Below are 23,896 nucleotides of genomic sequence, written 5' to 3'. Positions count from 1 at the left end.
TCTCTTGTTCGCTAGCGAAGAGGATGTAAATTATGCTCGAAGGCTGGCACAACAGAGTGCTAAATGCAGACCGCAGTACCTCTGTGGCCAGTCATGTAATGCCTCAACATCACGAAACGCCCTCAACATCACTCACAAAACACCCATTGCATTACATTATGATTAACATTAGGACCCTGTTACACTGTGGTTAAGATTAGGGTTGTAGGGGGCTTATCTGAGTCAAAGGGATGCAGCTAGACATGTGAGTGAGGAGGGCCCCACCCTCCCCTCGGCCTGCTGCATCTCCCTCAGATTTGCACAAATAAATCGGTACCGCAAGTGAACAATGATACTTATCGCGATGAGAGAGGTCGCAAAATTAACTGGAATGTTCAAGCAAATTATAGAAAAAAAAACCCGAAAGAAATCCATTAAGTAGTTCTCTCATTCGGTAGCTAAGCGGAGGTAAGGTACACGCCCCAAGGCTGGTGTGTGAGTGAAGAGGTGAGGAGGGCCCCCCCCACCCTTCAGTCCGCTGCGTCTCTCTCGAATGTGCGCAAATAAATCGGTACCATAAACAAACTATGATTCTTAGCACGATGAGAGAAGCATTAAAAACCAATCGGAATGTTCAAGCAAATTATAGAAAAAACCCAATCTAAATCCGTTAAGTAGTTCTCTCATTCTCTAGCTAAGAGGACATGTGAGTGAGGAAGGCCCCTTCCCTCTCCCCTCAGCCCGCTGCATATCTTTCGTTTTCACATAAATAAATCGGTACCGCAAGCGAACTATGATACTTAGCGCAATGAGAGAAGTCGCAAAATCAACTGGAATGTTCAAGCAAATTATAGAAAAAAGCCTGATCTAAATCCGTTAAGTTGTTCTCTCGTTTGCTAGCTAAGTGGAGGTAAGGTCTGCCCCGAGGCTGGTGCCTGAGTGAGGAGGGCCCCGCCCCCCTCCCCTTTGTCTGCTGCATCTCTCTCGGATGCACGCAAATAACTTGGTACCGCAAGCGAACTATGATACATAATGCAATGAGAGAAGTCACAAAATCAACCGGAATGTTCAAGCAAATTATAGAAAAAAAAAGATCTAAATCTGTTAAGTAGTTCTCTCGTGAAAAGCGGACAGACATACAGACAGACAGACATTACATTTTATATATATAGAGATATACAGGGTGAGCCAAAATGAGTACCACATTTCTCAAGATCATTTCGCGAGGTAGAGGAAGCCAAGTGGGTTGGGGTGGGGGTCCTTTGATAGGCGATCCCTTGTAGTTTTCAGTTGGCAACATGCCTCGGTCTGGTGTGCACGGTGCTTTCACTGTCGAAAGCGTTCTTCAAAAACAACTAATCCATCATCACTACGCAACATGCCTTCCGAACGCACTTCAGCATTCCTCCTAACAGTGACATCCCAAATCAGAAAACAATTCTTCAGTGGGTGGCTAAATTTAGACAGATGGGTACAACATTGAACAGAAAATCTCCAGGTCGTCCACGCACTGAACAAATGCCTGAAAACATCATTTAAAAACATAGAGAAAAAAAATCTATTTTGTATACCCTTTCTTGTGTTGTAGTGAAATTTATTTTATCTTGTAGCATTTTTGTAGAATAAACATTTGAAATGCGCTTCTTCTTTTTGTCTCTCCTTGTATATGAAACCAATTTTGTTTGAAATCTTAGTTTAGTAAGGTGAAAGTAGAAATATTCTCAAAACATCCTTAAGTACAATAATGAAGTACTTGTACTTGTTGCTATACATAACTGGTATGTGTGTGCAGAGAGACAAAGTTCAGAATGAAGTGACAAAATATTAAGGAAATGCAAAAATGCGGAGAATAGTAAGCATATGCTCATTGCTTGCCAGAAGCCCTTTTCTTTCTTTCACTTGGCTCGATTTGCAGTCTGAGTTGTTGTCTTCTCTTGCTCCTCACAGTGCCTGATGAGCCTCCTGTCATTCTAGCTGTGACTCCCCACACCACTTCTTCCGTCCTCGTCTCTTGGCAGGTAAGATGTCATATTCAAATTTGGAGCCTTTCCTCAAATCCTGCCAAAAGAATTATTGTAAAATTAGACCACATGTAGGACACCCTCTGACTAGCTGGAAAAAAAACAAAAACTAATGACAGCCTAAGCAAATCAAGTGTCCGTGTAGAAGAGTCTGTGTGTGTCTTCAGAGCTCTTTTGGAGCCGATTTCCCTTCTCTGGCAGAGGTCCCAGCATTGCTCTTGTGTTTTTTATGTTTTCGTTTTTCTTTATTTCTTTTAACATATTATTACTACTTAGACACCCAAATCTGAGTTACAAGTTGTGATAATTGTCTAAACCAGCATTTATGCTCATCTCATCTGCTAGAGAACTTAAAGGTTGGTTCTGCTGCAAATGTGGGCAAGTTCTCTCTTGGCATGGGACAAACCAGAAGGCTTACACCTTCATACTGGGAAAAGTAAAGGAACAGTATGGAACCGAAGCTCTGCCATCCATTATAGAACTAACCAAAGGGGACGTGTGAACAATGTACAAAGCTGCTCTTTTATTGCCTCCTCCTTTACCATCTAGACCAGCAGGGGGACTGCAGCTGCATTTCTTACCCTCATATTGCATTGGACTGCTTTAAGAGTCACCAGCCTTGTTCCTCATGTTCAGTTTTTTATGGTTGCACTACTGTAGGCACCTTCAAAAATCAGAGCTGCGTATGGTGAGCTGTTTATACTTGAAAGTTCTTCAAAAACTAATTAATGATAATAATTATTTACATTTCTATAGTGCTTTTCTCACTACTCAAAGCACTTTAACCTGCCTGAAGGGGTCCTACTCCGTTGTGCCCTTGAGCATAAACAATAACCTAAAAATTGCTCCAGGGGTGCTATACAATGACTGACCCTGCGCTCTGACCCCCAAAGTTCATGCGAAAAGACAATTTCCCCTTTGGCATTAATGTAGTATGTCAAATCAAATAAAAAACATTTACATAATGAGTGGGGAGCCACTTGAACCACTTATGTGCAGTAGCCATTTTGCACCAGTACACTTCCCACACATTAACTGCCAGGTGGTGAAGGGTTGAGAGACAGCCAATTAGAGACCAGGGATGATTAGGGGACCAGAATCACTAGGCCGTGAAGGGCAGATTAGCCAGGACATCAGGGTACACTCTGCTGTTTACAAAGTATGCTCAGGAATCTTGTAATGACCAGAGAGTGTCAGACCCTTGGTTTTACATCTCATCGGAAGGACAGAGCCATTTCTACAGTACAGTGTCTTCATCACTACACTGGGGCATTGGGATCCACATTCAGACCACAAAGTAAGATCCCCCTTCCCCAGCCCCCTAGACTGCCCCACCCGCTGGTCTCACCAACATCTCTTCCAGCACAACCCAAGCTTTTTCCTATCTGGTCTATACAATATAATAAAATACAATACAATTTATTTTTGTATAGCCCAAAATCACACAAGAAGTGCCACAATGGCCATTAACAGGCCCTGCCTCTTGACAGCCCCCCAGCCTTGACTCTCTAAGAAGACAAGGAAAAACTCCCAAAAAACCCTTGTAGGGAAAAAACGGAAGAAACCTTGGAAAAGGCAGTTCAAAAAGAGACCCCTTTCCAAGTAGGTTGGACATGCAGTGGGTGTCAAAAAGAAGGGGGTCAATACAATACAATACACAGAACAGAACAAATCCTCAATGCACTATAAAAATAAAAATTTTACAAGTACGGACCAGAATTTAACAGTAGATGATATCACATAATATGATTTGGATTTGTTTAGAGTCCTGGAGACCTCAACCATCAAGCTGCCTCCCCCTATTGGCCATTCCACAGCTGAAATAGCACTGGGCCAGCCAATCCAATTAAAGGACCCCTCTACCGCATGATTCCTGCGATTCTCCATCAGAGATGACTTTACCTTAGGCAGGCAAAACAACTTGGCAGGTGGGCCTTGGCACCAAGTGCCACATTTGAGTACCGAGAAGAGAAACAGAATAGGTGAGGGTTAGTAACAAATTATAACTATCATGTTACTTATGTTTTAGTGCTAATGACTAACAACAGAGATGCAGTCTGTACAGTTAATCAGCAGCTCTAGTCAGGGTGTGCTAAACCAAAGTAGTGAGCCTTCAGCCGGGTTTCAAAAGCTGAGACCGAAGGGGCATCTCTTATAGTAGCAGGCAGACCATTCCACAGTTTAGGGGCCCTGTAACTAAAACCTCGACCTCCCACTGTTAATTTATTAATCCTTGGAATCATAAGCAGACTGGCATCTTGAGATCTTAATGTGCGCTCTGGTTTGTAAGTCATGATAAGTTCAGACAAGTAAGCCGGACTTTGGCCTCTTAATGCTTTATATGTTAAAAGGAGGATTTAGAAATCTGCCCTAAACTGAACCAGAAGCCAGTGTAATGATTTAAGAACTGGAGTTATGTGTTCATACTTTTTTGTTCTTGTAATAATTCTTGCAGCAGCATTTTGGGTTAACTGGAGGCTGTATAAAGAACAGTTTGAACATCCGATGAACACCGCATTGCAGTAGTCAATCCTACTAGAAATAAATGCATGAATTAATTTCTCAGAATCCTGTTTATTTAGAAAGCACCTTAATTTCGTTACATTTTTAAGATGGAAGAAACATGATTTGGACAATTTTGTAATATGCGCTTTAAATGAGATGCTAGAGTCAAAGATAACACTCTCACCACATCCATAATTCTCCTCTTAGACCTTCCTCTTTTCCTCTTCCCTGGCAGCTATATTCTTAGCATCCTTTTCCCAATATACTCAGCATCTCTCCTCTGCACATGTCTAAACCAACGCAATCTCACCCCACTGACTTTGTCTCCAAACCGTCCAACTTGAGCTGACCCTCTAATGCAGTGATCCCCAACCTTTTTGACAGCAAGGACCACTTTATTAGATGCAAATTTTTCCATAGACCAGTTTTCAGTTTTATACACAATTTACATAACATTTCTATTATTATTAAGTTATTAAGCAGTTCGCATACGTTTGCAACCCAAGATATTTCTTCTTTTTTTGCCTATAACAAAGACATATGCTTTGCATTTGCCATTCCTACCAGATTGCACATCACAAACATTAACACTGCTATCTTTTTTTCGTGTCTGCCATTACTATAGGAGGGTGACAATGAGTTAAATTCCAATGGATGTTTTTCAAATGTTGACAAGCGATAAGCAAAAGGTATCACTGAAAACCACAGAAAACAATAAACAGCAAAAAAAAACAGTACGAGGAAAGTTCGAAGAAAGAGATTTTTCTGTTTGGGGATCGTTGTGCAAACGTGCACAACTGAGCTGCGACCACAGATCTAACTGCTCTGTGGATGATTCGTTCAAGCATTTCAAGGTCACTTCATTGTAATGAAAGCATCTGCTGAATGTACTTCGTAGTAACGCGATTTCTATAGACTCGTGTCATATGGGGAAACTGTCGGGACCATAAAAATACTTTGTTGTAATACTCTATCACCTCGGTCTCTCTCCACTCTCTGTGCCGCTGCAAAGCCCCACCCGCCAAGCGTTCTGAAAAGTCTGAGTGAGTCTCCGTTGCAGTTCTCTCGTGGCCCAGCTGTCAGACGGCTGCGGCCTGGTAGTGGGCCGCGGACCGGGAGTTGGGGACCCCTGCTCTAATGTCCTCATTGCTAATCCTATCCATCCTCGTCACACCCAATGCAAATCTTAGCATCTTTAACTCTTGCACCTCCAGCTCTGTCTCCTGCGTTCTGGTTAGTGCCACTGTCTCCAGCCCATATAACATAGCTGGTCTCACTATTGTCCTGTAGACCTTCTCTTTCACTCTAGCTGATGCCCGTCTGTCACAAATCACTCCTGACAATCTTCTCCACCCATTCCACCCTGCCTGCACTCTCTTTTTCACTTCTCTTCCACAATCCCCATTACTCAGTACTGTTGATCCCAAGTATTTAACTCATCCACCTTCGCCAACTCTACTCCTTGCATCCCTACCATTCCACTGACCTCCCTCTCATTTAGACACATGTATTCTGTCTTATTCCTACTGACCTTCATTCCTCTCCTCTCTAGAGCACATCTCCACCTCTCCAGGGTCTCCTCAACCTGCTCCCTACTATCACTACAGTGCACAATGTCATCAGCAAACATCATTGTCCACGGGGACTCCTGTCTAATCTCACCTGTCAACCTGTCCATCGCCATTGCAAATAAGAAAGGGTTCAGAGCCGATCCCTGATGTAATCCGACCTCCACGTTGAATGCACTCCTACCGCAGACCTTACCACTATCACACTTCCCTCGTACATATCCTGTACCACTCTTACGTACTTCTCTGCCACTCCCAACTTCCACATCCAACTCCTGTCTATGCACCCTGTCATATGCTTTCTCCAGGTCCACAAAGACTCAATGCAACTCTTTCTGGCCTTCTCTATACTTCATCATCAACATCCTCAGAGCAAACATTTCATCTGTGGTGCTCTTTCTTTGCATGAAGCCATACTGCCCTCCCTCCACCCTATAAATCCAGAGGGTCTCCCACAGTTCCTTTTGAATGCACTAGTGAGTTCTTGGTGGGTGCCTGTGCTTTTGATAACCTTTGGACCTTTGACGGCTGTCCTCTGTTTTTTTGACATTGCTTTGAGGTTTCTGTATTGGAACTCCCTGGGACTCCATCTTGCCATTGTGCTCTACAGAGCTTCCCTGTGTGACAGAGCATTTGTGTGAAGAATAAAACCTTTTTAATTTTATGAAGTTTCTGTGTTTGCCCGTTTATCTAGCTGGGGTTTGACTGTATGTCCCCCTCTAGTGGGCGTTATTAGAATTGGTTTTTCAACTTCTTGGGACTCCTAATTCATAACACTTTGTTGGCAAGAATTCTAACTTCTACACCGCCATCACAGTCTGTTCAGCACAGTCTCTCTGTCGATTAATCAAATTATTGCATTTCATGTCACAGTGCCATGAGGGCACTGTGATGCCATATTGCTTGTATTCTGTCTTTGACTATCCCTGATTTTTTCCTCCACCTTTTATGAAAATCTATGCAGCTGTTTTTCCATGATGCCATGATGTTGGCTGGGATTGGCTCCAGCAGACCCCCCTGATCCTGTAGTTAGGATATAGCGGGTTGGATAATGGATGGATGGAACATCTCCATTATTCATTTTTGATGGCCCTGTGTGTGAAAGACTGAAAACCATCCCAGCAGCATTAAATGAAAAGGGAAGTTTGTATGGCCAGGCTGCATTAACTTTGTGTCTATTATATCTTGTGAGACTAAAATATGCCCTTTATTTGTATTTCTCCTACCACCAAAGAAGCCAAAAGAAGAAAGCCTAAATGGAATCCTGGTGGGTTATCGCATCTACTACAGAGAACTTCCATATGAAAGTGCCCAAGGTGATACCAAATTCGCTGCAAGCCCATCAGCCCTGAGGACTGAATTGACAGGTATGGTGCCCATCAGTACATCACTCTATCACTTAGCCTGTTGTGTGCTGGACCAACGCTCCCTTTAGTCACACAAAGCCTTCTGCAGAATCAGTGCATGGCCATAAAAGAGGAGAGTTTGCCATTTTCTATTGATTGATTGCTCATCTATCATAAGGGATCAAGGTTTTTTCTTTTTAACATTTTCTATCCCGCTGTTACTTCTGAGGTTCAGAGGTGAATTTTCCAGCACCCGTGCTAGTGTATTCCATTTTGAACTTAACCCAGGAAGGCAATGGTGCTTGTGCTTAGAGTTCCAGCATTTACAATGGGGACAATGATGGCAGAGTGCTTCAGGGAGCTTACATCCTGGGTCCATTCTCTTTCTATGTGGAGATTTTGCCGTTTTCCTGTGTCTGGTTGTTCATCCAGGTTTTCATTCTGTCCTACCACAGCCCCAAAGACATACATGTTTTATGAATTGGCAACTCTAAATTGGGCCTCTTGCATTAATGGGCGCTGATGTGGTTTCTTCATTGCTCATGATGCTACTGAGATAGACTCTTCCCTTCCAAGACCCTCGTTTGATCATTTTATGTACAGTATGTTAATTTCGATGCCTCCCTAGTGCCACAATATTTTCTTGATAATGTCTCTGCATTCTTCTCTTGCATAAATCGAAATTAACCGTCGCTGGGATGCATTGATGAAGTTTGCATTTTACAACATCATGGAATTACCTGTAGTGAGATATTCACATGCATTTTCAGTCTTTCGGCTGTGCTCGTACTGTTAGGTCTGTGTGTGTGTGTGTGTGTGTGTGTGTGTGTGTGTGTGTGTGTGTGTGTGTGTGTGTGTCCCCAGGACACCAATTTCTATTCAATGCATCTAAGACAGGCATACTTGGGTTCTCCCCGAATACAACAAATGAATTCAATTGTTTTAAAATTCATCATTCAAAGGGTTAAAAGGGGCTCTTTCTTGTAAAGCAAACCATTTTATTTTCGCATGACCAAAGAATACTTTTTTAGGGTGACTTTTGCATCTAAAACATTAACACTTGTGGTGGCGTTAAGACTTTCTGTTGAGCACGCCGACTCACTAGGACAGCTGGAAAACATGAAAAATACTGGCCAATTTAAGGAATGTTATTTTGTTTTTATTGGTTCTGTGATTTATTGGGAGCTCTCGCTCTGCGATGCTCTGCCCGGATATGTAGAAACTGGAGTCGTACATCACTGTAATTAATATTACAATAAAAATTCAATAAGGATAAATTCTAGGCCTAAATAAATCAAAATGCAAATGGATCAGTTATAAGGGGAGTGCTTGTTGGAGCTGTATGCAGTGTGGCACCGTTCGCCTCGTCTTCCTCCTATACCTCCATACAATTTATACCACTTTCGCTTCTCCAGTCAGATGTTATTTCACTCACAGAGAAGACCTGCTGCTTTACCCATGATTGCTCCTTATGGTACTTAAAGTCATAGGTCTACCATAATGTCTGAAGAACTCAGTTCACTGGTGGCTCCCAGCATCAGTGCACCACTATTTTGAAAGAACACGTTTGAAATCAACCTGCTTTGTGTACAGGAAGTCTAACTAAAAATCAATTTCTATATAAATAGTTATCAATTTACTATGATTGCTACTTTGCATGATCCAAATCTTGTACCGTTGGGCCATCTGTGCTGTCATAAAGCAAAGTCTACTCAAGTGGGGACTGCCTGGTGAACATGTGCCAGAGTGAAGATAGGACTTGTACTCTCTAAGGCCAAACTTTTGTGGACACCCGACCATCACACCTATATGAGCTTGTTGGACATCCCATTCCAAATCCTTGGTCATTATTATGGAGTTGTCCCCAACTCTACTGGGAAGGCTTTTTCATTAGATTTTGGAGTGTATCTGTGAAATTTTCTGCCCATTCAGCCAAAAAACCATTTGTGAGTTTAGGTACTGATGTTGGTTGTGAAAACCTGACTCACAATTTATCCCAAAGGTGTTCAGTAGGGTTGAGGTCAGGGCTCTGTGCAGACCACTCAAGCTCCTTTACGTCTTTATGGACCTGGCTTTGTACACAGGGTCACAGTCATGCTGGGACATGCTTCTCCAAACTGTGGCCACAAAGTTGAAAGCGCACACAATTGTCTCAAATGTCTTTGCATGCTCTGGCATTAACCGTACCCTTTATTGAAACCAAGGGTCATTGCCCAAATCCTGAAATACAGCCCCAGACCACAGTAGGAACTAGGCAGTTGAAGGTATCATTCTCCTGGCACCGTCAAACCCAGATGCATCCATCAAGACTTCCAGACAGCGAAGTGTGATTTTTCACTCCAGAACACGTTTCTACTGCACCAGAGTCCAATGGCAGTGTGTTATATACCACTTCAGCCAGCACTTTGCATTGTGTATAGTGAGCTATGGCTTGTGTGGGACTGCTTGGCCATAGAAACCCATTTCATGAAGCTCATGCCGTGCAGCTCCTGTGCTGATGTTGCTTTCAGCGGCAGTTTGCAAATCTATTGTGATTTTTACGCACTATATGCTTCAGTGCTCGGCAGCCCTGCTCTCTGAGTTTGAGTGGTCTATCATTTCACAATAATGGCACTTACAGTTGACCAGGGCACATCTAGCAGAGCAGAAATTTCGCACACTGACTTGTGGCCAAGATGGCATCCTATGACAATAATGACCCATTCTACTGCCATTGTTTGTCAATGGAGAGTCTGTGGCTATGTACTTGACTTTATGTAGCTGTTTACACCTGAATTGTATAATCTGGAGTGGTGTCCACCTACTTTTGGTCATCTAGTGTATGTTAAGAGCCCCAGCTCCGAAGGCTAGATGTCATATGAGTTAAGCATTCTAGCAGTTGGATTCCCATTGATTGTTGTCTTCATCCGACTATCTGCTCCAGAACATTCCAAGGTGATGAGGATGTCCTTGACAGTAGTATTCATTGTTCCATGAAGATATGACAATTATATCACATGATTGTCTTTCTCAATGGAGATTTAACTGTAAGTTAATTAATGGATAGTATGAGGGGTGTTCAATAATTTGTCTACCTGAGTATGAAAGAAAGCAGCAAGCATACTGTGACATGTCTCAAGGTTACTCAGTTGTGGCTCAGTGTGAGTCTAACATTCCAAGAGACAGGATGTCAGGAGAGTCCTTGTGCAAATCGAGTAAGAAAATGCTAGATTTGGAGCAATGTTCAATGATTAAAGAAGGGAAAAAGCCAAAGGAGATCCAGGAATGCATAACTGCAGTTTATGGTGAGTCTGCCCCATCATCATACAAAGTAAAATTTTGGAGTAAGCAGTTTAGGTGGGGTAGACAGTCCATTGAAGATGACCCTCACACTGGATGGTCTATAGAAGCAACTTTCACAGAAAAGTGAATGAAAATCGAGATTTAATTTTGTTAGACAGACAAATTAAGGTTTCCCAAATAGTTGAAGAAATGGGCATCTTGGCAGGTACAGTTTAGAAAATAATTCATGAAAAGTTGGGCATGTCAAAGCTCAGCACAAGATGGGTTCCAAGAATGCTGACACCAGAATGCTGTCAGGAGAACTTGGAGATGCTCCGTGAAGACCAAGTGAAGACATTGTGAAGACATCGTTTGGTGACTGTAGATGAGGCTTGGGTCTATCACAGAGATCCTGAGTCCAAAATGGAGTCAATGCAGTAGAGGCACAAGTCATCCCCCACCCCAAAAAATCTGCAGGCAAAGTCATGACAACCGTCTTATGGAGTTCATGGAGTTCTGGAGTTCATGCCACACAAAACAACCATAACCGGGGAGAGTTACACCGACACAATGATGGGTTTGCGGGAGTCAATCAAGGAGAAAAGATGAGAAAACTCACAGCAGGCATACTGCTTCTTCACAACAATGCACCAGTTCACATGTCACGTTAATCACACCCTGCCATCCGAGCAGCTGAACCATCCACTGTACGGTCCTGACCTGGCTCCCTCAGATTATTTCCTGTTCCGAGTGTTGAAGCAATCTCTCCGTGGACAGTGTTTTTCAAGTGATGAAGATGTCAAGGCAGCTGTGATGTCCTGTTTGAAGGTCAAATGGAAGATTTTTTTTCAAAGGGATTTAAGTCATTGCAGGAAAAGTGGATGAAGTGTATGGAGCTATCAGGGGACTATACTGAAAATAACATAAACATTTTTTGAAAACTCTTTTCTTTCCTGCTGAGGTAGATAACTTATTGAATGCCTCTCATATTTATATTTGAGAACTTTCATGTTTTCAAAAGGTAAGGCTCAACCAGATGGCACGTCAGTCCCAGTGTTCCTGTGCAAATCCATATAGAGTGCATAGACATTTTACCATATCGAGCATGAGCACAGATATCATCTGGTGGTCCTCCAGGGCTATCTCCAGCATGACCCTTCTTCATGCTGAGATAGACAATCTGAAATCTGTTAGCAAGTAGTATCTTCTCTGTTCCATTTAGACATGGCAGTTGTGTCACTTGTCTGTCTTCACCATTGGAGATTTGATTGCAAGTTAATTAACAGATAGTATTAATACTTGAGATATTTTACATTTTCAAAAGTGAAGGCTCAACCAGATGGCACATTGGTCCCTGTGTTCCTTTGAGAATCTATATAGAGTGCTTGGACATTCTGCCATATTGAGCATGAGCATGTTTATCAACTGGTGGTCCTCCAGGACTGGCTCCAGCATGACAGTTCTTCATGCTGAGATAAACACTCTGAAATCTGTTAGCAGGCCTAGAAAGTAAGTGGGTTGAGTTATTCATTGAACAAGTATCCATTAGAATGAAACACAGCAGTGGTTCCAGGAGGTTATCACCAGCTTATTCTGCAGTAACCAATTCCACTGCAGGGTATCTGTGACCACTTTATATTCTGAACTGCTCAAGTGGCTTTGAAATATTTGGACACCAATCAGGTGTCCCAATTTAATTAATACAAAATAAAAAAACAAAAACTGCGCTCGATGGCACAAATCACTGAAAATCGTGGCACATTGGCTGGCTCAACATAAAAAGATCCCTCTTTGGGAGGGTCAGGTTTTCTTGTAGGAGTTTTCTCCAAGCCAGTTTCACGTCCAAAAAGCAGATGACCTATTCTGGGGACTGTCAGGATTTTATAGAGCCCTGACTGTATGGATAGGACCAGCTCTGGGTGCTGCAGTTGTGTCATTTGGCTTCTCCTGGTGGCTTCTTAGAGCTACAGGTGGAAAGAGAGAAACTCTTAGCTTGAGCACCCCCTTCTGGTCACATTGTGATACTGCTTACATCAGCAGAGCCATGAAGGTGATCACCAGGGGCACATATCCGACAACAGGCAGAGGAAGCAGTTATATGCGAAAGCAGAAGACTTTTAGAGCAGGTTTATTCCAGTCAAAGTTACATGATGAAGAAGAGCAAAAATTATGCTCTAACTCCGTTTCTTTTTTTTTTTGTTCAGCATCTGTGTGTGTCTCTGCTTGATTTCAGCTGCTAGCATTTCCTTTGTTGTAGATAAGGTTTGTATGGTGCATCTTCAGCAGCTGCAACGCTGACTTTTTTAGACAGCTAAAAATGTGCTAATATATTCACTGCCTCCTCGCTTTCGAAAGCGTACTGAAAAAGAACGCATACGGCAGGCTGGTGTGAAATGTGCCAGTGACCTTTACATTCTGCAGACACGTGTGTGCCTGCAATTAAAAAAAGTGTGAAGCCGCTAATGACCCAGACCTCCAGCACGGCCTTGCCACACTTCTGATTTGGGATTTTATCACACATGTTTTTAAATATTACCCCCCTACCCCCGGGATATCCAGTGAGTAATATTTACACAGCTTAGATTTGTCAAAATTCTGCTGCCAGGCAACGCAGCCTTAGGAGGGTAAGGAGGGCACGGCTTCAAATCCCCATTGCTCAGGATATAAATGTCAGCTCTTGTTTTGTTTGGGTGAGATGCTTTGTGAATGTATTAACCTGCAAGACGCCATATAAATAAATGAAGGAGTCTTGTCAGTTAGTGATGCTTTTGTCTAAAGCTCATACCTCTGTATAGATAGCCATGGCACAAGTCAATTGAGAACAGCCAGGTAGATCAACTACCAGTAAGGCCGATAAGTTTCAGCCGCCGGTTACCCCTAACAGCAGGTCTGAGAATGGAGGTATCTTATGTATTTGTCTGATTTGTTATCTAATTTGATGCATTTTTAGTCTTCATGGATTTATACTTGCACTACTCAATTCACCTTGAATTGCCTTAAGCTGCTAAATTTCAACAGGTCATTAATTTATTAATGACTTATTTCAGGCCAAGGTAGAAGATGACACAACAGAAACCAGCTATGGGCCAGAACCCATATAGAGCTAGACATCCACCCCAAACGCAGGGTATTTTTAAGTTACAAATCATACCATCCAAATTGTCTTTGGAATGTTTTAAACGTTCATGTGAGAAAAACAAAAAAACTTGGCACAGACAGTGACATGGCTGGCATTTGTGTTTGAGAGTCAAAAGCCCTGAGGCAGCAGTGCTAACCACTATGGCAGCATAGCACCATAACTGTGATAACTTCTGTGTCATGAAAAACATTTCTAAATTCTAAACCCTGTTTAATCCAATCTAGGGTCAGGGGCCCGCAGCCTATCCCTGCAGCATCGGATGCAAGCAAAGAAACTGAATGCCTAAATAAATATAAGCATATTATACTGTGTCAGCCATATCTTTGATGCAATCTCTATTCCTGCAGTTCTTTATTTTTTTCCTGCTTGAACGCGTGGTTTTCCTGCACTGCTTACATTTCCCCAGTTCATTTTTCCCCTTTGTTCTTTCATTTACTAGGATTTATACTTGTCGTGTTTCCCACCAGGGTAAAATCAGTTTGCACTGTCCTGAAGGCTTGGTTAAGCTGGTTCAAAAAGTAGTTGGGAAGAAGCACTTCTCACTTGTGGATTTTTACCTTGGACAAGTCTGAACAATTTGTTATTTCCACAGAGGTGACAGAAGTAACAGGCTTGTTTACAACAAATTTTCTTCTTTATCTCCCTCAGCCAAAAGCGCCTTTAAATCTGTAAGCCGTCCTTCACTGACTGAATTCGAACTGACACGTAAGTTTACTTTACACTGACTCCTTTTTAAGGTTGTTGATTGTACGTGGCTCACTTGGATACAGATGGCACCATCAGAGAGTGGGTTGTGGGGTTCCTCAATTTTTAATGTTCTGCTCTTAACCCAAAGTAAGCTTCATGGTAATAAATACCCATGTGCCAGAGCCTCATTTTAAAAATGCCATACCACATTTTAAAAAGTGATCCCACCTAATTAGAGAAAGAACAGTGTTGCTTCTGGGTTTTAGCAGGGAGGCCTCTGGTCTTGTTCTGTGTGTAGTCACGCTGCTATCAAGTCAGGTAAGGTCAAGCGGCTTTACTGTAATACCAACCTTACACCATATTGCAGCAAACAGTGGCCTGAAATTATGTTCCTCAGGACCGCAATGCAACATATATATTAACAAAGGACAAGTGCAAGCCAGCTAAAGAATTATGCAATACTACAATAGATTAAAAAAAACATTTAAAATTATCAATAGGCAAGTAAATAGTAATAATCTGAAGTAAATAGCAATAAATGCATAAATAATAACAGTAAAACTAATAATAAAAACCCTAGTAGTGACAAGTGTAACAAATGTACTACATATAAATTTGCAGCACAGGATTCAGAGTCTAGACAGCCAAGGAGTAGAAGCCATTGCAGATGTCTACAAAGACGTCTTCGGTGAAGAGCAGAGAGGACCCGCTGATCTTTTCTGCAGTGTGTACTATCCGTTGTAGGACCTTACGGTCAGAGACACTGCAGGTCCCAAACCAGACAGAGATGCAGCTGGTCAGAACGCTCTCGATTGTGCCACTGTAGAATGTGGTGAGAATGGTGGGGAGGCAGGCTTGCCTTCTTCAGCTGCTGAAGGAAGAGGAGACACTGCTGCACCTTCTTGACCATGGATGTGGTGTCAGTTGACCAATTAAGGTTAGTTAGCTGTCAGGTGCACACCAAGGAATTTGGTACTCTTTACCAGTTCCACCACCGAGCCCTAAATGTGCAGTAGGGGGTTAGACAGCATGGGCCTTCCTGAAGTCAACAATCATCTCTTTCGTCTTGTCCACATTAATAGACATATTGTTTTACTTACATCAGTCAACCAATCATCATTATCTCAATTATGACTGCAAGGAAGACTTTATTTTTCTAAAGACTTCACCATTTTTTTTTTGTGTACATGTTGATAGGTGAAAAACCATAACCCTGTGAAGTATACAGAAGCCACTTGCCTGACATTTTAAATAAAGAAGCTGGGAATTTCTCTAAGAGCTGTCAGAAGACATTAGAGTTTATAAGGCCTCCCTCAATCAGGAAGCCAAGTGCTTGGAGTCACGGAAAACAAGACACTGACCCACTGATGAATGACTCTCTGTCTAAGGATGGTCAGTCTGGTGTCCACTGCTGCTGGAATAGTCACGGCTTCCACTCACAGTTGTTAAATGGTTAGGAAATGGATGGAGTAATCAACTTCACCTTCCAGCGTATTAAGGAAACTGATCCACAAATTTCAGAAAGGAATTTATTATTAGCATTTTCTCTAACCTTTTTTGGTGTAACTCAATATCTTTCTTTAGTTGATGTCTCCTGCCAATACTGCAAAGCCAAAATATGATGGATTATTCTAATGAAATTTGACTGATAACCACAAAATGAGAAATGTCCATCTAAATAAAGAGACAGGCATGTGGTGTTCACAAAGACTTTAGTTTGTAACCAAATCTACAGGTTTGTGTGCATCAGTTTAGTAATATATTTACATGTGATGCTGAGTTGTGCTTTTACCATTTCTTTACAGAACTGAACAAGTACAAACGTTATGAAATTGTGATGACTGCATACAACATCATCGGGGAGAGTCCTTCTAGTTCTCCTGTGGAAGTCTTTGTCGGAGAAGCAGGTATGAATATGAAAATACTATAGGATTATCTTTCAACAGATGTTGTGACTTTACTGGGGTCAGAAGCTACAAGCACCAGCACTATGCCCTGTATAGATACCAAATGGGCTCAAGCAGAGCATGATGAGGTTAACAATTTAAGAAGAATATCTCTCTATTATAAAAGAAAATCTTCAGACAATACTATTGCCAAGCGATTTTTTTCAAGTCCCGCCCTACTCTCAAGCGTTTTCGGTTAACGACCCACGCCCACGGTCATCTCACCTCTCATTCGTGTGAATGCTTTTGTCAGACACAGTTCCTGTGCTCTCAGCTCTTATAAATTTTTAAGTTTTCCTCACTTTAAGTTCCTAATAAAAGAAGACTTATTATGTCCAAATCTTATTGAAGAATTTCACCCCGAAGGGTTATCAACAGAAGAAATGAGTACACGGGTAATCCTAGCACTGAAAAGCGATTAAGTCAAACGTGAAAATTGTTGATTGGTTACATGGCAAAATGGTTAAATGCGTATCAATAGACTATGCTGAAACAGTTGGTGGTGATAATGCGGAAGATGAAAACATCAACTTACAATATCCTGTAGAATATCTACAACTGTTAACACCGTCTGGTCTTCCACTGGCCAAATTACTGTTGAAAGAAGGATGTCTCGTAATGTTATTGCGTAATTTATGTCTGAGTGGTGGGCTATGCAATAGGACAAGTTTAGTTGTATTCAAAATTGGTTGAACAATTCTGACATGTCAAATTTTAACAGGAGACAAGAAAGGTAATGTAGTAAATCTTCCACGGATAACATTAGACACCAAATGAGATCTTGATATGCCATTCGTATTAAAATGTTTACAGTTTAGAATAGATTTTGCAAAGACAATTAACAAATCACAGGGACAAACATTAGAAAAAGTCAGTTTATTTATTAGAGAGAAAGAAACAATATTCACTTGGGGTTGGTGAGCGAAGCGAGCAGGGAGCAGATCCCACTAGTGATCTAAATTTTTATGGTCATTGCACTAGACCAGGCACTTTTTACTAGCAAATAAGAGACACTTCCTTTGCTATCTATGTACTCAGCGGCTGAACTCCTTCCACATGCAATGTGTCACTTGGCAAAATAAGGTCACCAAGAACACAGTGCTAGAGATGGAAGGCACCTCCTCAATTTTCAGATTTTCTCAAGCACAGAAATATGCACTGGCTGGGTCATGTTTCATGCATGGCTGAAGATCAGATATTGAAGGATCTCCTCTTTGAAGAACTGACATCCGGCAAGAGGCCAAGAAGAAGACCCCAGACGCGCTACAAGAATGTCTGCAAGGGTAACCTCAAGGCTCACGGTATCGACACCAGTAGTTGGCAGTCGGTCACCTCAGACAGGAGTGCATGGAAGCAGGAGATGATGAATGGTCTCTCGATGTATGAGACCAAAGCTGATGATAACAGAGCCCACAGTAGGTCCTCTGCTCAAGATGTTTGAACTTTGTCAGTGTTCTTCTGTACATGGTGTTGGTGTGGCAAAGTTGCCTGCTTTCTCTAGCACTGTGTTGTTGGTGTTTCTCCAAGTAATGTCAAATATACACGACATTTGGAAGGAGTTGAGCCACATTTCACACTGGCAATTTGTTCTGTGCATGTTTGTCCACATTATAACCCCATGAAGTCTAGTTCATTTGACTAGTGTGATCGCTCTGTGCTGGGACAACTGTACCGTTCCCTGGCCCCCTAGGAATAGGTGGGCCCAAGCTGTTTGCAGTGTGATCACTAAACGTGTCCGAGCACGGAAAACAGATATGATGACGTCAGTGATACAACATGTCAGATAGTGCAATTCTCATTCTCATCATACCATTTGAGTTAAAAACAGGTTTTTAGTCTCACCTTACTCATGAACATGAATTGTATTTGGCTAGAAAAGCTGCAGATTCCTCCCTTAACATCATTTGTCTTCTCGTACGTGCAGCACGATTAACAGAAAAACGCTGCACAACACACTCAAAAAATCTGTAAGACGTCAGAGTGTTATCCTGCCCTACACAACTCCAAAACAACCACAAAATAAGGAAAATCATTTTGACATGCATGTTGTTCATTCCATGTTCGAAGCATGTTTTGGCTTTACACAAAGTCGCATAGCCATGACAAAAGCATGCCCGGGCACAGAATGTTAAAGCACAGTGTGAACGCAGGCCAGCAGGAGAGTAGGGAGAGGGGACAGTCATGCCTGGGCACGGTATGGAACAGATGTGCCTAGTGTAAGTACACTCTAAGCCTCACTGGGGAACAGAAATGTGCTCAGCATGCAGGCGATATACGTCTTTGGTGTTCTCCATGACCTTGCTGTTGTCAGTCTTGAAAAGGTTGTAGTTGCCTTTCTGATGTGCTTGTTGATCCTGTTCTTGAGTGACAGGTTGTCCAGTATCATTGGTATGTAAACTCATGGATGACTTCCAACTTGTAGCTGTCAATGAGTTCATGTACCCGGAACCAACTGTACTCGTTCTGAATGGTCATTTCAGCTTAAGTGTCAATAAGTTAAGCCCTCGTTTTTAAAAGGCTTGAGTAAGACACTGTTTCTGGTAGAGGGTATGTAGAGGCCAGCAGTCTGAGTGGATCTTCTACCAGCTCCCACATGCTCCCTATTAAATTCATCCACCACAAGGACATCTTCACCCAGGCATCCCATACCTGATGACTTCACTCGCACTCTCCATCTGAACAGTTAACAATCAATAACATCCTTTCAGCACACAAAAAAAAAATAAGAAAGTGTCAAGCTTTCCCAAATGGAGGTCAGAGTGAGTGAAATACCTTGATGCAATTGCAGTAGCAACTCCTTGTGCAAACAAACCTTAAAACTAAAGCATTTAGATTTTTTGGAATTTGGCTGGGAGGATGGGGGGCAGATAAGCCAGCAGTTTATGTTGTGTGTGAAAAAGTGGAGCTGTCACCGCAGCTCGCCAGCAGCCCTGAATCAAGATGACAGGTATAAACTGCATCTCTTCCTCTGTCAGATGGCCTGGCTTGTGATTAAACTGAAAGAAACTCCTCATTTCCTCAGTGACAGGACTGAGGCACATTAAAAAATATCCCTGAATATATTGAAGATGGCTTCTGATGGGTAATAAATCCCACCTGATGCTAGTGTGCTGCAAGTGCAATGTGCTAGGGGGCCTCAACCCGAGCCGCTCCTGACTTTCACGGCCTGCGACCACTGACAGTGACTGCATACCTTCTGTAAAAATTAGTAGCTGTGATGAACCTTTCCTGACTGAGACTCACTCGCTTAAGCAGCGTAGGCAGCTGTTAGCAATTCCTCTTGGTCTTTTTTTCTTCTATTTTGGGATTCTGCTCCTGGGAATCTTTTTATTACTGTCAAATGGCATCATTTATATGTTTCTATGCACACAGAGCTGACAAGTGCTCCTTATTTACTTGGTGCGGGTACAACACCATTCTGAGAATGACTATACTCCTCAGGTTGGAAGTTAACTCTTGGGCGAGAGCCAAAAAATAAACTTTTGTCAGCAGGCTTTTTGCCATTCCAGTGAGTTGCCCCTAACCCTGACGTCCATATTTCACACTGACCAAACAACAGAATTTTCCTGCAGTGTAATCATAATTCAGAATATTCCTAAATTGTGGTGTTAAGCTGTGATCCTGGAGGGCCTCAATGGCTGTGGGTTTTCGTTAAACCCATTTTACTAACTACTTAATAATTACTGCTGCTGATGGAACAAACATCTTTAGCCTTAACTTTAATTAACTTGCTTCTAATAGTCAACATTCTTAATTGTTTCTTTGTTTCTTTCACAACACCGGGCGTCATTCACATTCGTCTCTGCTAGACTCCACATGCACCTCTGAGCCACATTGACTTTTCATTAGTCAACCTCAGTGGAACCTCAGTTCACACACAGGCAGCGCCAGAGAGAGACAGACGCACACACACAGGCAGCGCGAGAGAGAGAGCCGCGCACACACACAGGCAGCGCCAGAGATAGACAGAGGCACACACACAGGCAGTGCCAGAGAGAGAGCCGCGCACACACACAGGCAGCGCCAGAGAGAGACAGAGGCACTCAGGCAGCCCGAGAGAGAGAGATGAGTACACACACAGGCAGCGCGAGAGAGAGAGAGCCGCGCACACACACAGGCAGCGCCAGAGAGAGACAGAGGCACTCAGGCAGCCCGAGAGAGAGAGATGAGTACACACACAGGCAGCGCGAGAGAGAGAGAGCCGCGCGCACACACAGGCAGTGCCAGAGAGAGCCGCGCACACAGGCAGCGCCAGAGAGAGACAGACGCACGCACACAGGCAGCACCAGAGAGAGACAGACGCACACAGGCAGCACGAGAGAGAGCGGATTGGACTCATAAGGTAGGAAGGCAGTTAAAGAATGCACTGGGCTTGATTTGGTTTTCACTTCTGTTTACAGCGATCGGTTCATAGTGTGCATTGTTGCAATGTTACTTTTCTTGGTGGTTTATTAAATTACGGATTTTTTCAAATGTTCATTTTTTTCCCTATGCTTAAAAGTTATTTTAAAAAAAAGTGTTTTTAACCAGCGGTTTGTAGCGCTATAGCGCAAACTATTGCAGTGTTAGTTTTCTCTGTTGTTCAAGGTTTTCTCAGTGTTATTCAATGTTTTTACATTTAGTTTACTATTACGCTGTGCATTCTATGGTTTAATTAACTATATTTGTGCTTAAAAACTTAAAATATATATTTACATACAGTTCGTACAGTCTGGAACTGATTAATTGTATTTACATTCAATCCTATGGGAGAAATTGCTTCGGTTCACGACCAAATCGGTTTACGACCAGAGTTTTGGAACGAATTATGGTCGTGAACCAAGGTTCCACTGTATTCTTTTCGGTTATGACGCACGACCATGTCCACCATCGCAAACTGTTTTACACGCCATGGTCTTAGAGTTGGTGGGCGGGTCTCTGTGAGTTTCTCTTGCGAGCGGGTACATGACCAGGCGGTGTGTATGCTTCGAGAACAAAGGTGGACGCGGCAGGACTATCTAAGAAGAGGCATGTTTGTCACAGATGTGAATCGCTGTATGCAGCGTGTAAAACAGTTTCCGAGGGGTATCCCATGGTCTTAGAGTTGGTGGGCAGGTCTCTGTCAGTTGCTCTTGCGACTGGGCATATGACCAGGCAGTGTGTATGCTTTGAGAGCGAGGGTGAACACGCCAGCACCATCTAAGAAGAATCATATTTGTCGCGGATGTAAATCGCTGTATGCAGCATGTAAAACAATTTGTTTGTTGCGGATGTGAATCGCTGTATGCAGCGTGTAAAACAGTTTGCGAGGGGTATCCCATGGTCTTAGCAGTGTCTATACTTCGATGTGAATCGCTGTATGCAGCGTGTAAAATGCTGTATTGTATGTTGTCCTCTCCAGAGTTACATCTTTTCATTCACCTACAGTCGTATCCTCAAAACCAACCCCATTTGGACAACTGTGTCTTTCAGGAAGTATTCACCCATCAATACATAATTATGTGGTGTATGCTACGCTGCAGGTTGGCTAGTATGATAAAACTATACCCATAGAGTCTACTAGAAACACAGTTGGAAAGTAGTTACGAAAAAGCCAAATTAAAATAGTGAGTTTTTAGCAGTTTTTTTTAAATGTTCCACAGTATTGCCTGGTAAATTTCTATTGCTAAAGTATTGCAGATTTTAGGTGAATAACAGCAAAAGGCCGATTTACCATTTCTTTTAAGCTTGGCTCTTGGAATAATAAGCAGACCTCCATTCCTAAATCTAAGGTTACAACTTGGAGTGCAGGGGGACAAGCATTCCAAAGTATAGGACGGAGAAGGATTCTTTAAGGCTTTATAAATCAGTAATATTTTAAAGTCAGTTCTGAACGACACAGTTAAACAATGCAGTGATGCTAAATCTGGAGAGACGTGTTTAGATTTTCTTTTTCTAGTTAAGATTCTGGCTGCACTAATTGCAAACGATTGACATCTTTCTTAGGCAGTCCTGTTAGGCGTGCATTACAGGACCATCTTAATGTATGGGCACAATGGGCACTGGTCGGGGGCCCCAGGAGCACAGGTGCCCACAATGTTTCTGATGTCTATGCATGTTTCGGTTCAAAACAGGGGCCCCAGCACACTACTTTGCCTGTGGTCCTATGATCCTATTAAGACAGCCCTGAATTATTACAGTAATCTAGTCAATTAAAATCAAAAGCATGAATTAATTTTTCAGCATGTTGTAAAATTATAAGAGATCTAACTTTTGTTATATTCCTTAAGTGAAACACACAGACAGGCATACAAACAGGCAGGCTGTGATGGACAAGAAAAAGCACAAATATGTCATTAAAAAATCTGGTATTTTATATTTATATTTGGGTTGAAGTATAACATGATACTGAATGAAATATATTTAACTCAAAGCAATGGAAAAAGATAAACAATGCATGTAAATATTTATGTTGATTAGAGAAATACAGATCCCACACAGCATGTACCGCCGTCAATGGCACAGTCAATAGATTCTAATAAATTCTGGAGCAACTGCACCAGCTCTTCCTCGACGGTCCCCGGCTCTTCTTGTGTAGCCGTTGTCTGATGCCCTGTAATCGTCTTTCCGGCTCCTCCTTTCAATGCTTCAATAAATATTTGTAGGTGTGCAGTGCTGCTCAGCCACCGGTTTTTAAAGGGTATATTCAAAGATGCTGCCACTTTCTCCTAATTCTCTATTCCAAGTGGTTCCCAACCTTTTCTATGCCCCTAGAAAATGTTTGATTTATGTTCGCACCTCCTACTAAAGTAATGTCACATTTGAAGATGAAGAAGTCACATTTCTAATTTTTGAACCACAAATTGAAGCACTAACAGTACTGCGAGTTAACAAATTGAACTCCAAAAAAGAAGCTTTTAACTCATGCATAACATTTAAATATAAATTGACTGATAGGAAAAGCCGTAGCTAATGTGGCCCTCCAAGATCTGCGTTTAGCATGCCAGTCATAAATGTACATTTGAAGTGCTAACCTGCTCGTGTCCCTTTTTATAGTGAGCACTATAACAATGTGCTTCTCAACATAAAAGTGTTTTATATAGTGTCTGTCATAGTGAGCACTTCTACAGAACAACTGACAGTAAAAGGAGTGTAACAATTCAGGTGCTCGTTTATAGTGAGCACAGTTTCAAATCTCTGGAAGTGCAGACAGTGTGGCAGTTCAGTGTCTAATTTATAGTGTTACAATGATGCTTGACAAGACAAGCAGCATAAAAAATAATTTACTCTTTATAGAACCTTTCACAGTGAGCCAAACCCTACCCTGATTTGCATTTCAAAGCAAACTGCAGTATAGATCTTCATTTTATAGCACCTTTCACGGTGAGCCATTCTGAAAAGCATTTTACATAGAGTTGGTGCAATCTTTGTTTTGTGACATTTTTCATGTTGACAGAATAGCAAGCTGTCAGAGTGAGTAAAATTT

The 23,896-nt window shown here is 42.1% G+C and overlaps 1 protein-coding gene across 1 annotated transcript in view; it reads left to right on the top strand.

Annotated features, from left to right (window-relative positions):
- Positions 1 to 23,896, top strand: part of sdk1a (sidekick cell adhesion molecule 1a) — a 1,749,737-nt gene that overhangs the window by 1,641,887 nt on the left and 83,954 nt on the right. The window contains exons 32-35 of the mRNA XM_051933783.1: positions 1,927 to 1,997; positions 7,308 to 7,440; positions 14,468 to 14,524; positions 16,312 to 16,413. Of these exons, the coding sequence (XP_051789743.1) occupies positions 1,927 to 1,997; positions 7,308 to 7,440; positions 14,468 to 14,524; positions 16,312 to 16,413 (363 nt within the window). The remainder of the gene's footprint in view (positions 1 to 1,926; positions 1,998 to 7,307; positions 7,441 to 14,467; positions 14,525 to 16,311; positions 16,414 to 23,896) is intronic.

This window comes from Erpetoichthys calabaricus, chromosome 11 (assembly GCF_900747795.2).
Source record: "Erpetoichthys calabaricus chromosome 11, fErpCal1.3, whole genome shotgun sequence".
Lineage (NCBI taxonomy): Eukaryota > Metazoa > Chordata > Cladistia > Polypteriformes > Polypteridae > Erpetoichthys > Erpetoichthys calabaricus.
This window is presented reverse-complemented; position numbering and strand designations above follow the sequence as displayed.